This window comes from Mus caroli, unplaced genomic scaffold, assembly GCF_978045245.1.
Source record: "Mus caroli unplaced genomic scaffold, Mus_caroli_1 scaffold_18, whole genome shotgun sequence".
Lineage (NCBI taxonomy): Eukaryota > Metazoa > Chordata > Mammalia > Rodentia > Muridae > Mus > Mus caroli.
Genome location: NW_028227273.1, coordinates 82,253,319 through 82,266,951, shown reverse-complemented (window position 1 = coordinate 82,266,951; position 13,633 = coordinate 82,253,319). Strand labels below are relative to the sequence as shown.

General features: G+C 51.0%; 1 protein-coding gene across 3 annotated transcripts; it reads right to left on the bottom strand.

Moving 5' to 3' along the window:
• Positions 1 to 289: 289 nt before the first annotated feature.
• On the bottom strand, positions 290 to 7,554 carry Tbxt (T-box transcription factor T). 3 transcript variants are annotated; one of them, XM_029471605.2, is made up of 8 exons: positions 7,349 to 7,554; positions 6,630 to 6,894; positions 5,841 to 5,975; positions 5,023 to 5,084; positions 4,864 to 4,925; positions 3,371 to 3,547; positions 2,117 to 2,246; positions 290 to 566 (listed from the first exon to the last, which is right to left on the bottom strand). In XM_029471605.2, exons 1-8 carry the CDS (start codon positions 7,552 to 7,554, stop codon positions 290 to 292), a joined length of 1,314 nt encoding a protein of 437 aa, XP_029327465.1. The 3 variants fall into 3 exon arrangements, with proteins under 3 accessions (XP_029327465.1, XP_021005520.1, XP_021005521.1); XM_021149861.2 differs by having other exon boundaries at positions 3,371 to 3,544; XM_021149862.2 differs by lacking the exon at positions 3,371 to 3,547.
• Positions 7,555 to 13,633: the final 6,079 nt, after the last annotated feature.

Sequence of the window (13,633 nt, the reverse complement as noted above, 5' to 3'; positions counted from 1 at the left end):
GGACCCTACCTAGCAAAGGACTCTGATTAACTGCCAGTCACAAGAAACTGGACCACAGCCGCCTCTCTGTCCTTGGCTTCATAACATAGGACACGTATCACTACTGTAGGTATCAAACAAGAGGCTGTAGAACGTGATTATAGGACATGTATTATTGCTCTTATTTGAAAATGGAATTGTTAGTATCTAGCTTTTATTTATTTTTTCCTTGTCCCAAGAGCCTGCCACTTTGAGCCTAGAAGATCCAGTTGACACCGGTTGTTACAAGTCTCAGCACATGGAGTTCAATTCACATGGATGGGGGTGACACAGGTGTCCACGAGGCTATGAGGAGGCTTTGGGCCGTGTCATACTGGCTGTCAGAAATGTCTGTGACTGTAGCAGCCCCTTCATACATCGGAGAACCAGAAGACGAGGACGTGGCAGCTGAGACCGTGTGCGTCAGTGGTGTGTAATGTGCAGGGGAGCCTCGAAAGAACTGAGCTCCCAGCCCGTTGGACACCCCAGCTGTCTGGGAGCCTGGGGTGATGGTACCATTGCTCACAGACCAGAGACTGGGGTACTGGCTGAAATAGAGAAAACAGACATCAGGGGCCTGCAAATGAGCTATGATGAGATATGGGGGAGGGATCAGTACTTAATTGCATCACTGGGCTTTGCAGACTATTTTTTTTTTCATTATGACCACAGGGATAGACTCCATCAAACAAAACCAATAAGGTGCCCATAAGCACAGTGACTGTTTAGTGTGCCGAGTCCTCCTAAAAAGGACTCTGGCAAGTAGCTCTGTGCTCATTGGCATACAGATTTGCACTGAGCACCAAGGCTCAGAGCAATGTGTTCCCAACCCCACCCCACCAATCCCTGCATTCACAGAATGCATATTCTTTAAGAAAGCCATCATTGCTGTCACAGGCTTGTCCAGTGGACAGGGGATTAGCGTGTCAGCATGGGGCAATACACCAGGGACCCCAGAGCTGGGCTGAAGACCAGTTCTGCATCTTGATCTTGCCCCATGACTGGTTTTCAGGATATAAGATGAGGATGCTGAAATGAGTGTTAAACCCTCTGGCATCTACAAAGGCATCGGACTCTAGAGCAAGCCTGGGTAAATCAAGGCAGATTACTGTTTCAGACTAAGACACCAAATTGGAACGAGTGATCAGCACTTGGCTGCCTGCCGATCACTTGACTCCTTAAGCCAAGTCCTCAGGGCCATTGAGAAGTTTGTCATCTTATGTGTGTTCGCCTTAAGAGCAGGTTAAAGTGGAATTAGTGATACCTACCAACAACCCCAACAACTAAAGAGGCTGAGGCAGGAGAATCAAGACCTTGAGCTCTGGACTGTGTAGTGAGTTCAATGCCAGCCTGAGACCCTATGTCAAAAACCAAACAAAGAAACACGGAACTAAATTCTTATTAGTGAAGAGCGAGCTCCAAAACCAAGACAGCTAGGGCCTTAGCTAAATGTTTAATGTTCTAGACCACTACTGATCAATCTGTGGATTGCAACCCCTTTATCAGATATCCTGCATATCAGATATTTATACTATGCTTCATAACCGAAAAATTATAGTTATGAAGTAGCAACAAAGTAATTCTATGGTTGGGAGTCAGCACAACATGAGGAACTGTGTTAAAGGGTCATAGCACTGGGAAGGTTGAGGGCCACTGGTTCAGACATTTGGGGTCAAGGTTGCATGATGGCAGGCTCACTCCTCTGAGAACGGACAGTTCATCATCACACTGACCCAGAATCAGTATCTTCAGGTCCCTTTCCTCACTGGGGATGGAGTATTGGCATCTAGCTTTGCAGTTCTTCACTGTTGTTTCAGTACCCTGGAGGGTTAACAAGCCTGAAGGGAATGTATCCCCAGCAGCCTAGTCTATAGCCTGCAGGACAGGCAAACAGTCTTCATCCTTCACTGGTTCTCAGCACTGGAGGCACTAAGGACTTTCTATTTCTTTGTCCACAGGAAAAGCCAATGTGTTGCCTCCAGTGACTAAAGGGTCTACACTGTTTCTTTAAACTACCCATCAGCCTGAGAGACACACAGACTGAGGCCTGAGCTGCTTAATATCTTTTTACATACAGTCGCTCCCCAGACATACATACCTAGAGCCAGTAGGTGGGCTGGCGTTATGACTCACAGGCAGCATGCTGGTGTGGCCAGGCACTCCGAGGCTAGACCAGTTATCATGGGACTGCAGCATGGACAGGCATGCAGATGAATTGTCCGCATAGGCTGAGGGATGCGGAGAGGGGAAGTTACCTGACAGGTCTTTCAAAAAGAATAAAATGATACCAACCGAACCCAACACTGCAAACAAGAGTTACCTGGGTAGATGCGGAGAGCAAGCCCCTAGCCTGCTTAGCTCATCAGCACAGCAATATTTATTGTCAGTGTCAATTATTAGAAAATATATCCCACTTAACCTAAGGTGTCTCTTATCATCCCACAAGGAGATGTCCTTCAGACAGTGGTATTGTGGTATTGACCTTTATTTTTTATGCTATTTATTTATTATTTTTGTAGCATTGGGGATCTGACTCAGAGCCTCTCAAACCCTAGGCAAGTGCTGAGCCACTGTGTGACACCCTAACCTGGAATGCTTAATTTTAAAAGCAAATAAAAAATATCTGCCACGTTAGCTCACCTTTTCCATAATGGCGATTCCGCAAGGCTCGGAGAGGCTATGGCAACCATGTCCTCACCAAATTAAAAATATGATCTCCCCCGCCTTAGAGCCCAGCCTCTGATGGAGGAGTCTCCAAGACTGAGGCCTTTCATTTTGAATCAGTTGTAATTGCTTAATTGTTTTATGGTGTTCTTTAGCCATTTTCCCCTCCCTTTGGAGCAGACAAAGGTTGGTCCAAACAGACAAGAGTTAAAGAATCTGCCAGAGGTCTGTCCTGCGCCTAGGTCCATCTTCTGGGTCCAGGGTGGACCTAAATGTGCCTGGTTCTCCGGTGACACCCACACTGAGGGCTTGGGTTCTGCACCTGGAGAGTCTTTGATCTGGTCGGGAATGTTTGTACCTGGCTAATCAAATCGAGTCACTTTAGAGGTTCGTGGAACCTTGATGTTCATCAAACCAGGGCTCCATTCTGGGGCTCAAGCTATGGCTCCTTGGAAAGGCCCAGACAGCTGTCTTTTGAAAAGCCCAGGGCATGTTCTGAGGCACATGGATATTGAAATGAAAGCCTCCTTGGGGACCCCTGGTTAAACCAGCATCTTGACCAAGTCTCTCCAGGAGCCACAAGAAGCTGGGTTCCCTATCTTGCACCCCTATAGAAATGCCTCTCCGGAGGGATCCGCCCCACCCTGGCACCCCTCCCCCAGCTGGTGAGTGGATGTACAGGACCTACTTGGAGAGTTGTTCCGATGAGCATAGGGGCTGGGGTAGGGCGATGACCGGTGGTTCCTTAGAGCCGGGTACCTCTCACAGCCGTGTGTGGAGGGGAGAGAGAGCGAGCCTCCAAACTGAGGGTGGGAGCTGGCAGGCGGGCAGAGGGTGCCAGCACCAGGAACGAGCCACCCCCCTGCTGTGAGAAAAGCATGCTGGGTAACTGGCCCTTGCTTGAGACTCAGTCCTGTCCTAGCTCTAACCCAGGGACTCTGGAACTGAAGAATAACCAGTATCCCTCCCTCAGTGCAGCCAAGTTTCAAAGTGTCCCTGTGGCACCTGGGATGCCAGCGCTCTTGAGAGGCCTGAGCTCGGCCCATAGCCCTGTCTTACAGGATTAGACCTAAGACCTCTCCTAACCTTTGTGAAATTTCGGTTCTGCAGACCGGTGGCTTTCTACCAAATGAGCAGGAGTGATATGTTATCTAGAATGATCTAGAATGAAGGGAGAGGAACCCAGTGGGCCACAGGTAGGACTCACACTGCTCCGGACAGCTCCCCACTCCCCAGCTACTGAGGCCAGTAGTCATGCCCCTGCCTCAAGAATAGCTAATGGGTCCATTTCCTATCTACTCCCTTCTGTTTTGACTCTCCCACATTCTTTCCACTACACCTCCAAGATAGATCTATCCACTGAAACTAATTTTGCTCTCTACTTTAAGAGACAGTTCTTCAGACAGTACTTGAGGAGCACACATGTGTCCACACAGGCCCCATACACCGTCCATTTCTTCCTGGTCAGGTGACTACCTGATGAGCCACAATAGGGGCCCCGTTCGTTAAATTCATTTGTTAAATTTGTTTAAAAGATGGTATTAAAATAGCTGATCGTTTAGGGACCGAGTGCTAGGCTGGTCTGGCAGCCACCGAAATGGCCTGCAAGATCCTTCTACCCCTCAGCAACGGCTTCAATACCTGAAAATCCCTCCTTGGAAAAAGCGACGAGGCCAGGCCTTTTCTCTCCCTGTGAGCCTGAATAGATCTCTACCCATTACTGCCTAGGAGACCTCCTAAAGAGATATTTTAAAAGAACTAGCCACCATATAAGCCACCAAAATCAGGAGCCACAGGAACTGAGCAGGAAGGTCGCTCATGTGTGTCTCCAAAGATAGCCATTCAGTTTTCAGCCACTAACAAGTGGAAGCCATCTCCAAGGTGGGGGAGGGGGATAGCTGAACCCTCATCACACCCAAGTCTAAACTCCCAGGAGTCCACTCCACCCTGGCTGCTGCAGAAAAACAAACAAATCAAGAGTTCTTTTGCCTGCCTGTGTCCAAAGCCCAAGATGGTTAGGCAGCTTTCAAAGCAAAGGGCATGCTTTGCCCAGGGCACAAAGCAGAGCCATCCTGCCACCCCCACTATTCCCAGAAACCCAAAGCCTCCCTATGGGTTCTGGTTTTAGCAAGTCTAGGCCTGAAACAAGGCAAAGGAATATGGGGGTGCAACAAACCGTACATTGGGAATACCCCGGCTGCTGGCAGTCCCCCGGTTCCTCCATTACATCTTTGTGGTCGTTTCTGCCAAAAAGTATTCAGGATGGTCAAAAGGAGGCCTGCCCAGAGGCGGTAGGTAACCAGCCTTCTCTCCACATGGTCCTTAGGTTAGAACTCTCACCTTTCTTTGGCATCAAGGAAGGCTTTAGCAAACGGGTTATATTTAATTTTAAGGGCTGTAATCTGAAAAAGGAGAAAGTGTATTTACTAACAATACAATGCTAATTACCGGAGGATTTGATGGGGGCGGGGGGGGGGGGGGGGCGGGGGGGATGGAGAAGCATCCTAGGCCTATCAGCCCAGGGATTACGATGCTGAGGTAAGGGGACTGTGAACTGAAGGACATCCTGGGCTACATAGCAAGCATCAAATGGGGGTGGGGAAGAAGAGCAAAGGAAACTGAGAAGAAAAAAAGAACAGAGCCAAGTTAGAATGAATCGGTCTTTGTTTTTCTATCTGTGTCTGAAAGGGATGAGAAATTGCAAAGAGAAGCAATTTCTAAGTGAAACGCCAATTTAACATAATTGCTCTCAAGGCTAGATATCATGACAGTCCCAACATAGCCTGGAGTTGCTGTGGAGTTAAGGTCAGCGGCAGCCCCAGGGGACTGATAACACATTTTCTATGATTTAGGGTTAGAAGTAAGAACCCTTGACAGCCTTTGCCAGGACTTTCCCGTTGCTGAGATCAAGGGCTGTCCCCTCGCCTCTCCAGATCTTAAAACCATGAAGTTGTGGTTCATGCTTTTTTCAGCGCATCATAGATGCGTGTTCGATCATTTGAGATTAGCAACATGCTGGAATGAGTATTTTAAAGTTTTTTCCTCTTAGCCACAGAAGTGGTAAATCTGAACTAAATCTCGCCTGTCTTCAGTACTGTGGTTCTATCTCCCAGTTCCCAGGACAGGCAGGGTAGGGGGACTCCCTTCCGGAGCCTCACCTCCTCGTTCTGGTAGGCAGTCACAGCTATGAACTGGGTCTCGGGAAAGCAGTGGCTGGTGATCATGCGTTGCGGGCCCCCAACTCTCACGATGTGAATCCGAGGTTCATACTTATGCAAGGAGTTTAACATGATCTGCAGGAGATACAGAGCAAGAATGCAGACCTGCGTGCAGGCCTACCTTAATACCGCAGCAGCATCCACAGGAACTGCCTAGGAAGAAAGGTGGATCCAGCCACAGAAAGTCTCCAGGAAACTGCCAGCAGTATGGAGGGCATGGGGTCCATTTTACACATCTGCTTCCCACAGATGGTCTGGAACTGGGATGGGAGATATGCTATACACCATTAAACCCTGCCGGCATAAAGCCACAAACAACTTTAAATGCCTGGCTTGGTGGCAACTTGGAGTGAGTTTTCTTGGAAACAGGCCCCAATTAAAGACTTTTCAGAAGGGTGGAACGTGCACATTTGTGCAGAGTAGCCAGTGTTCCCTTGACTTTAAAGTGACTGAGGATTCGGAATCAAGGCTCACCTATGGCCAGAGCCAGTTCCCAAGCGGCAGGCCTTCTTCCACCCTCCCAAGGTGAGCGAGAACTCCCAGTTCCCTTTGCCAGGCCCTGCTTAACCCTCATCAGCTTAATATAAACAGTACTAAAGATTTAATTGGGGAAGGCCGCGGTGGCTTCTGTGGGGCTGACAAAGGCTGGTGGTGTCTTTCTAAGCTCCCAGCCAGGCTCTTCCCTCAGGCCTGGGGCCCAGCGGCTGGCTGTCTTCCGCACTGGCTTACCTGTCCCCCTCCATTGAGCTTGTTGGTGAGTTTGACTTTACTGAAAGACACAGGCGCCTTCATCCAGTGGGCCCCAAAATTGGGCGAGTCTGGGTGGATGTAGACGCAGCTGGGCGCCTGAGGCTCTGGTTTGCCCCCAGGTACCCACTCCCCGTTCACATACTTCCAGCGGTGATTGTCAGCCGTCACGAAGTCCAGCAAGAAAGAGTACATGGCATTGGGGTCCAGGCCTGACACATTTACCTTCAGCACCGGGAACATCCTCCTGGAAAAGACAGCGCACGGCAGGAGGACCCATCCGTTGGAGAGGGGGAGCCTGCACTAAGTGTTCGATGCCGGCCAAAGAGGAGGACCCCGGCAACCGGTCTCGCAAGCATCTTTGCCTGAACTTTCTCAGTTCTGGAACCAAATCATCTCCCCCACTAAGCCCACGGGTTCTTGAGACAGCAGAGGGAACAAATCTAGCCAAGGGTTTCGGCCCCCTAGGCAAACCTGGTCCTACCAGTGTACACCTAGGAACCCTAGAGTTCGAATGCCTCCTTCCTCCTCAAGTTTCGTTGGGGGGAAAAGTTCCTGAGAAACCAGGGTTTAGGAATCCCCTGGGGAGCTGTTAGCTCAGCGGGAAGAAACAAAGTCGGCCGGTTGGGAAGAAAAGGTGCTCTCCCCGAGGCGAGGAGCACTCTCCAGCCCCAGAGTGCCGGCTTCCAGCACGCACCTACCTGCCGTTCTTGGTCACAATCATCTCGTTAGTTAGCTCTTTGAAGCGCAGCCACAGCTCGCTCTCCTCCAGGCCCACTCGCAGTTCGCGTTCGGTGGGGTCTCCCTTCTCGCTGCCCGCCTGCAGCTCGCTCTCCACGGCGCTGAGCAGGTGGTCCACTCGGTACTGCAGGCTCTTCCCTGCGCTCTCTGTGCCCGGCGAGCTCATCCTCCCGCCACCCTCTCCACCTTCCAGGAGTCTTGACTCCCTACCCAACAGCCACCTTCACTTCTCTCGCCACAGCTTTTCCAAGAAAAAGGGTCACTCGGCGGAGCCCAAAGATTACACCTGGGTCCCAGCACATTGGCCAAGGGAGCACCGGGATCCGATGAGGGGGGAAGGGGGCGGGGATGGGGGAGAGGGCCTGGGGAGCCGTGGCTCCACTTGAACTCCCGCAAGGCGCGACAAGAGTAAGTCTCAGGGGGAGAGAAAAATGGGTCCCCTCCCCATAAATACAGCCGAGGTGGCCTCGCAGGGGGGCACGGCGGATTGGGCGGGACACCCTTTGAAGTACCGAGCAGCTGCCCATTGGCGGTGCGCGGCCATATCAGACTGGCCGGGCGGGCCCGGAGGCTGGGGGCCAACAATGGGCTCCCGCGCGCGCTTCCTGTAAGGAAAGCGTCGGGCGCAGTCCCGACACCCCCGCCCTCCCCCAAATGTTTGCACCTCCATCAAAGCGGCGGGGCGGACCCTGGGGGAGGGGGGGCGAGAAGCCGGGCTGGAGCCACCCAGGACCCTGGCTCCCAGAGCCACTGCTAAACTCTCCACTCCCACGCGCTGTCCAAGCGCACACCGGCGCCTGCGACTTTGCCCCGCGGAGTGTCCACGCTGCGCGCACCTGAGAGGGACTTCGGCGGATCGGCGTCTCCCGGGTTTCCTTGACCTCTCCAAAGCCTCAGCCTCCCCAGGTGTGGCAGCGTTTGGACACGTCCCCTCGCCCCGTGGACTGCCACTAACTCCCACCTCGGCGTCCAGGTCCCCCACGACCTTCACCTGCGTGGAGAGGGAAGCTCAATGCGGATCTGTCCAGAGAGGGAAATAGACGAACAGATAGCGACCCTAGTAGGAGGTGTCCTCGCGTCCCACATAAAAGCTGGACTTTGACGGTAGATGCGCCTGCACCGAATGTGGCCCCGGGAGTCCCTGGTCTCTGCGCCGGGGATTGTTGGAACGCACGCTGCGCGCGTTTCCCTACCCGCCTCGCCATGCGGTGTGGGCAGCAGTTGGTTTATTGCCTCTCGGTGAGAACCTCTGCCGGGAGAGTGAGGGGAAGGTGACAAAGAGCAGGAAATAGTTCAATGGGGTCTCTTTAAACAATAACATTCCTCTAAAACGGGAGCCCAGGAAGCGGGAAGGAAGCCAGAGCTCGCGCCCAGCTCTTTAATGAGAGTCTGGGTTCCAGCCTCCGTTTCCCCGTCTTCCACTCTCCTATCCCACCCCGAAGCTCCTTGGAAGAGGCCCCTGAATCAGGTGGGGGCACTCAATTCTGAGTTCGTTGTCTCTCTGAGAGTCTCCCTGGGAAGTCTTTGGGGTCGGAGTTGTGGGTTCTACCTGCCCCTACTTCTGGGAGAGACGGTTTTCCAGGAGCCAACCTCTAGGGAAGGTACTCCGAAGTGGGATGCCCTAGACTACCCTCCTCTGCCCTTTCCCACTGACTACTGGGGTGCTCGTTTGCTTTTCTGTGGTCTAGGATATAAAGAAATCTCTGGCTAGAGGAGTGGGACACTTCTTTCTACAGACACCAAAAGGCTCTCATTTGCGCCCAACCCCGACCCTCCTGCAATGAGCACCAGCCAGTTTGTGTTGTGGGTTTGCAGAAGTATACAGGGGAGATTTCACCTTTTCTCCCTCGGAGACGCTAAGGCCTGAGACTCCCTGGAACTAGGAATAAATCTCGGTGGAGGGGGACATGAAAGTCAAGGAAGGCTGGGTCACTAATATATGTCACTGACGTGTCTAACCTCTGGTGTGAAGGCGGAGCCGGTCCTGGGAATGTTGTTGGTCAAAAGTGGATTTTCATCATCGTTCAGGAAGCTGGTGGAAGATTGCTCTGGAACTGTTCTCCAAAGAGGAGGAGGCAAATAAATGGTGTTACTTTCTCTACCTTGAGCAGTGGAATCTCTCCACTCCACAGCGTGTCAGTGAAGCCACATCCCTGGTTTCCGAGCTAGAAGCGACTCTTTCAGGGCTTAGCTATTCTGTCCCTACCCTTTTCTGTGATTAATTTCTGATCTTTGTCCCCAGAAAGTTGTCCTCGGCCTTTTCAAGGAGGGTTGGGGTGCCATGACACTTTACAGCCAAAACCATCCTCCAGGCCAGCTGTAAAGAATTCCCAGTTAGTAACCTGCGCTTCCCTGGGAGAGGCGTGGCCTGGGCACTGCTCGCTGCTTCTCTCTCCAGTTGGCCAGTCCTGGAGAAGCCTCAACTATCCCAGGAAAGCTTCGTGCCTGAGCCTCTGCAAGGCAACATTCCCACCAAGAGCAAACAAAGGAAAAGGCCCAGGAACCATAAATGTATGCCCGTGACAATTCCTACGGGGAGTTTCCCTAGTCTCACCCTATTTGAGACAACAAAGCCCTCTTTCCTTTGGAGCTGGTACAGAGGAGAGGAGCCATCCTGGGTCCTGACCTCACAACTCCCGGAGTCTTCTTTCTTGAAAGAAGGGGAGGGGAGGGGATAATATATAATATAATATTATATTATATTATATTATATCCATATTGCAGAACACAGGTACATGAGCCCTAGTAACTCCAGGTTCCAGTATACCAACCTAGCCCTGCTCCACTTCCTGTTTCCCCAAGCTGACCAGGCAGACGACACAGGATCCCCAAATCCCAGATCAGTGCAGAGACATCTTCAATGAAAACAATTCTGTCATCAAACAATGAAAGAAAATGGTGGCTTCAGTATGGGCTTTTAAAAGGGGCACAATTCTTTAGACTGCTTAACATTGAACTTTAAAAGGGACATTAGGTTGTCTTTGGTGGCCGGGGTTTTGTAAAAAGAAAATAGAAGGGCCTTTGAAACGAGCCAGCAGGACTATACGTCACTGGTCACCGTGACTGTGGAAAGAGAATCACCAGCTCTAGAGGTTCTAAGCTGCAAGCAGGAGGGAGGTGCTGCCCTGGGTGAGGGGCAGCTGAAGGTGTTCTCAGGTCCAATCCTATTCTAGATGTCCTCATGAGCCAGAGTTCTGGTGCTTTAGGGACAGGAGTTGACACATTGAAAACAAACAAACCAGCCAACATTTCTCCAGAAACCTCCCAGCTCTTTGGATCCAAGACTCAAGAGGGACTCTGGCCACTGGTTTGGTACCTTCTAGGGTGGGTAGTTTGAGTCTCTATAGCTTCCACACCTAAGCTTTCCGTGCCCGGTCAGAAGTGAGTCAAGGAAAGGTCTAGTGCCTCATTCTTGTCTTGGTAGGGGTCTCTAGGCAAGCCTCCAGGTCAGCGGTGCCTGGAAATGACGGGCCCTGCCTATTTTCCATTTCTCCTGCTTCTCCCGAGGTGTTTCATCTCTGGTCCTTCTGCATGGATTGAATGGTGTGTGAAGTACGTGCGCCACGCCACCCTGTCAATTTGTCTCTAAGTCACTCTTGGGTTTTACTCCCTTCCAGGCAGATTTTATTTCGTCCTTGTCCCTTTGAGTTTCAGGCAGTGCCCCCCTTCCCCTGAGTTTCTGCCATGCTATTCCACGGTCTTCTGTGGCAGCCTTTTGTATTTGTGTTTCCTAGAGGCCACCAGGCTCTGCCTTATACTTGGGCCTGACAGCTGTTTTCAGGTGACTACTGTTGGTTCTTTCTTTCTAGTCTTGGGCTAGTCTCCATCAGCCTTCAGCCCTTTGCTGGAGACTCCATGTTCTTTCTCCTTCCTCCGCTCAACCCTGCCTAAGTCTGACATAGAGAATCTTACGCAGATGCCTCATCTCTCATCTTCTTGAACTCAGGGATGGTCATGGAAGGCAGATAGATGTCACTGTGTCCAGGAGGAGCAGCAGCCACCGCACTGCTGTGGTGTGTGAACTACTGGACGACCCAGACCTGGTGGCCCTGCACACCTTCTAAAGTCAGGTGCCACAGCAGTCTGGGCATTTTTTTTTTCCCATCTGTGTTGTTCTGTTTCCTATTTAACTGAGCCCTCAAGAAAGCTATCTCAGAGAAAGCAGAGGTAGACAGAGGCAGGCTCGGAGTTACTCCAGAAATCATTACAGGCGCTCATTTAGTGAGTGGTTGTATACAGGTCATTTGTACAGGAGGTGTATTTTCTTTCTCTCTCTCTCTCTCTCTCTCTCTCTCCTCTCCTCTCCTCTCCTCTCCTCTCCTCTCCTCTCCCTCTTCTCCCTCCATTATATCCAAATCACACATCACAGCAGGCTCTTGGCTCCAGCTAGTACCTGACATTCACCTAGGACAGCGGAGATAACAGGAGAGTATACCAAGCTCCCCCCGGAGAACCTGGGTCAAGTGTATATAGCTTCCCCAGATCTACGGACCACTGGAATCCTCACCGCCCAGAGGGCTTGTGAAAGCTGAAAGCAAGGACCCTGGGAGGAGAACCGCAAACTGAGACAGAGTGTAATTTAAATGACAGAGAAGACTCAGCAGCTACTACAAAAGAACCACGGAGGGGAGGTCAGAGGTCAGAGCTGCAGGCATTTTTTGTGAGACTTTTCAGAGCTGATAAAGAACAAGAAGGCAGAGGGATGAGTCCAAAGGAGGACTCTGAGAGGGCAGATGCCTATCAGGCTTCTTAGACAGGGGGAGATTTGGTGATCTCCAGAGTCCTGGTAGAAAGAATTTGAAGTCCCATAAAAATTCTGGAAGAACACTGATTTAGAGGCTTTTAATAGGAATTTCCAGGGAGCATTCGAGGGAAAGACAGTAACAGGAGCAGGGGGATGATGAACTTGTGTCAGTATCCCAGGTCGGCGACCAGCGGGGGAGGTGGGGCAGAAACCCGCTGGCCGCTTCCAGGAGGAGTGGGTGTGAGGAAGGAGGCTGCGCCCACCTGCTGACAGCTAAGCAACAGGAAGAGGCGAAGAGGAGGTGAGCTAGCGAATGGCCCCGGGGGAGCTTTGCCGCAGGAAGCGGGAAGGTTAAGATAAATCTCCGCACATATCAAGGGCAAGCCTGATAAAAAAAAATGGGGAGGGGGCTCTTAACACACTCCTGAGAACCGATTCAGAATGAGAGGCTCCCAACCCCAGACTCCACCAAGCTGAAGATCCCAGAAAGGAAAGCCCACTTGGAAGTCTGCATTAGCGCAAGCCACGACCCACAATCCGGCTTCCAGACACCAGTCCCACCTCCGAATACCAGAAAGCCTATATTGTATGCAGGGAAGAAGTAGGCACAGGTCATTTAGAGGAACAACCCCGTAGAGGGGTAGCAGTCTTTCTGTGGATAAGGCACCCGAAGCTCGCAGAAAAGAGTGGAAAATGAGAAGTTTTGATTTCGGGTTTATCTTCATTTAAGTCTATTAAATTTCTACTGAAACACCTTAAGTATGTAGAAAGTAAAAGTGGGGTTTCTTTGCTTTTCCCTCTGCTAGCTCACCACGTTCACACAAAAAGTTACAAAAGGAATTTGACCTAAGGAAGGTAAAGGGGATAGACTTGGACACTTTTTTTTAAGGCAAGGTCCCACTATGTAGCCCAGGCCAGCCTGAAACTCACTACACAAACCAGGCTGGCCTTGAACTGCCACTGCTTCCTGAATTCTATGATTACGGATCTTTCCCATCATGTCCATCGACTCCGTTTATTTATGTATGTATGTATGTATGTATTTATTTATTTATTTATTTTTGGTTTTTCAAGATAGGGTTTCTCTCTATAACCCTGGCTGTCCTGGAACTCGCTCTGTAGACCAGGCTGGCCTCAAACTCACAAAAATCCATCTGCTTCTGCCTCTCCAGTGCTGAGATTAAAAGCCTGTGCCACCACTACCCAGCTACCAGTGACCCAGTCTATGCTGTCCCCAAGGAAACAATCCCAGCGCATCAGAAGATTCCACCTCAGTGATGCTGGTCTCTTCTTAATCACAGCTGATTCTTCAGCCCCACCGACCTGAACCACAGAATCTTCATTCAAAACATCAAATAAATGGCCAGAACAGTTTTTGCCTCCCTCTGAAACTTGACAAGCCAGGACTGTCGTCATATGCACTACTGTTCCAGGCTCCCACAGAGCAGCCCTCTTGAGTGTTCCATGGCTTTTCCAGCCCCAAATTCAAATGCCACCATCA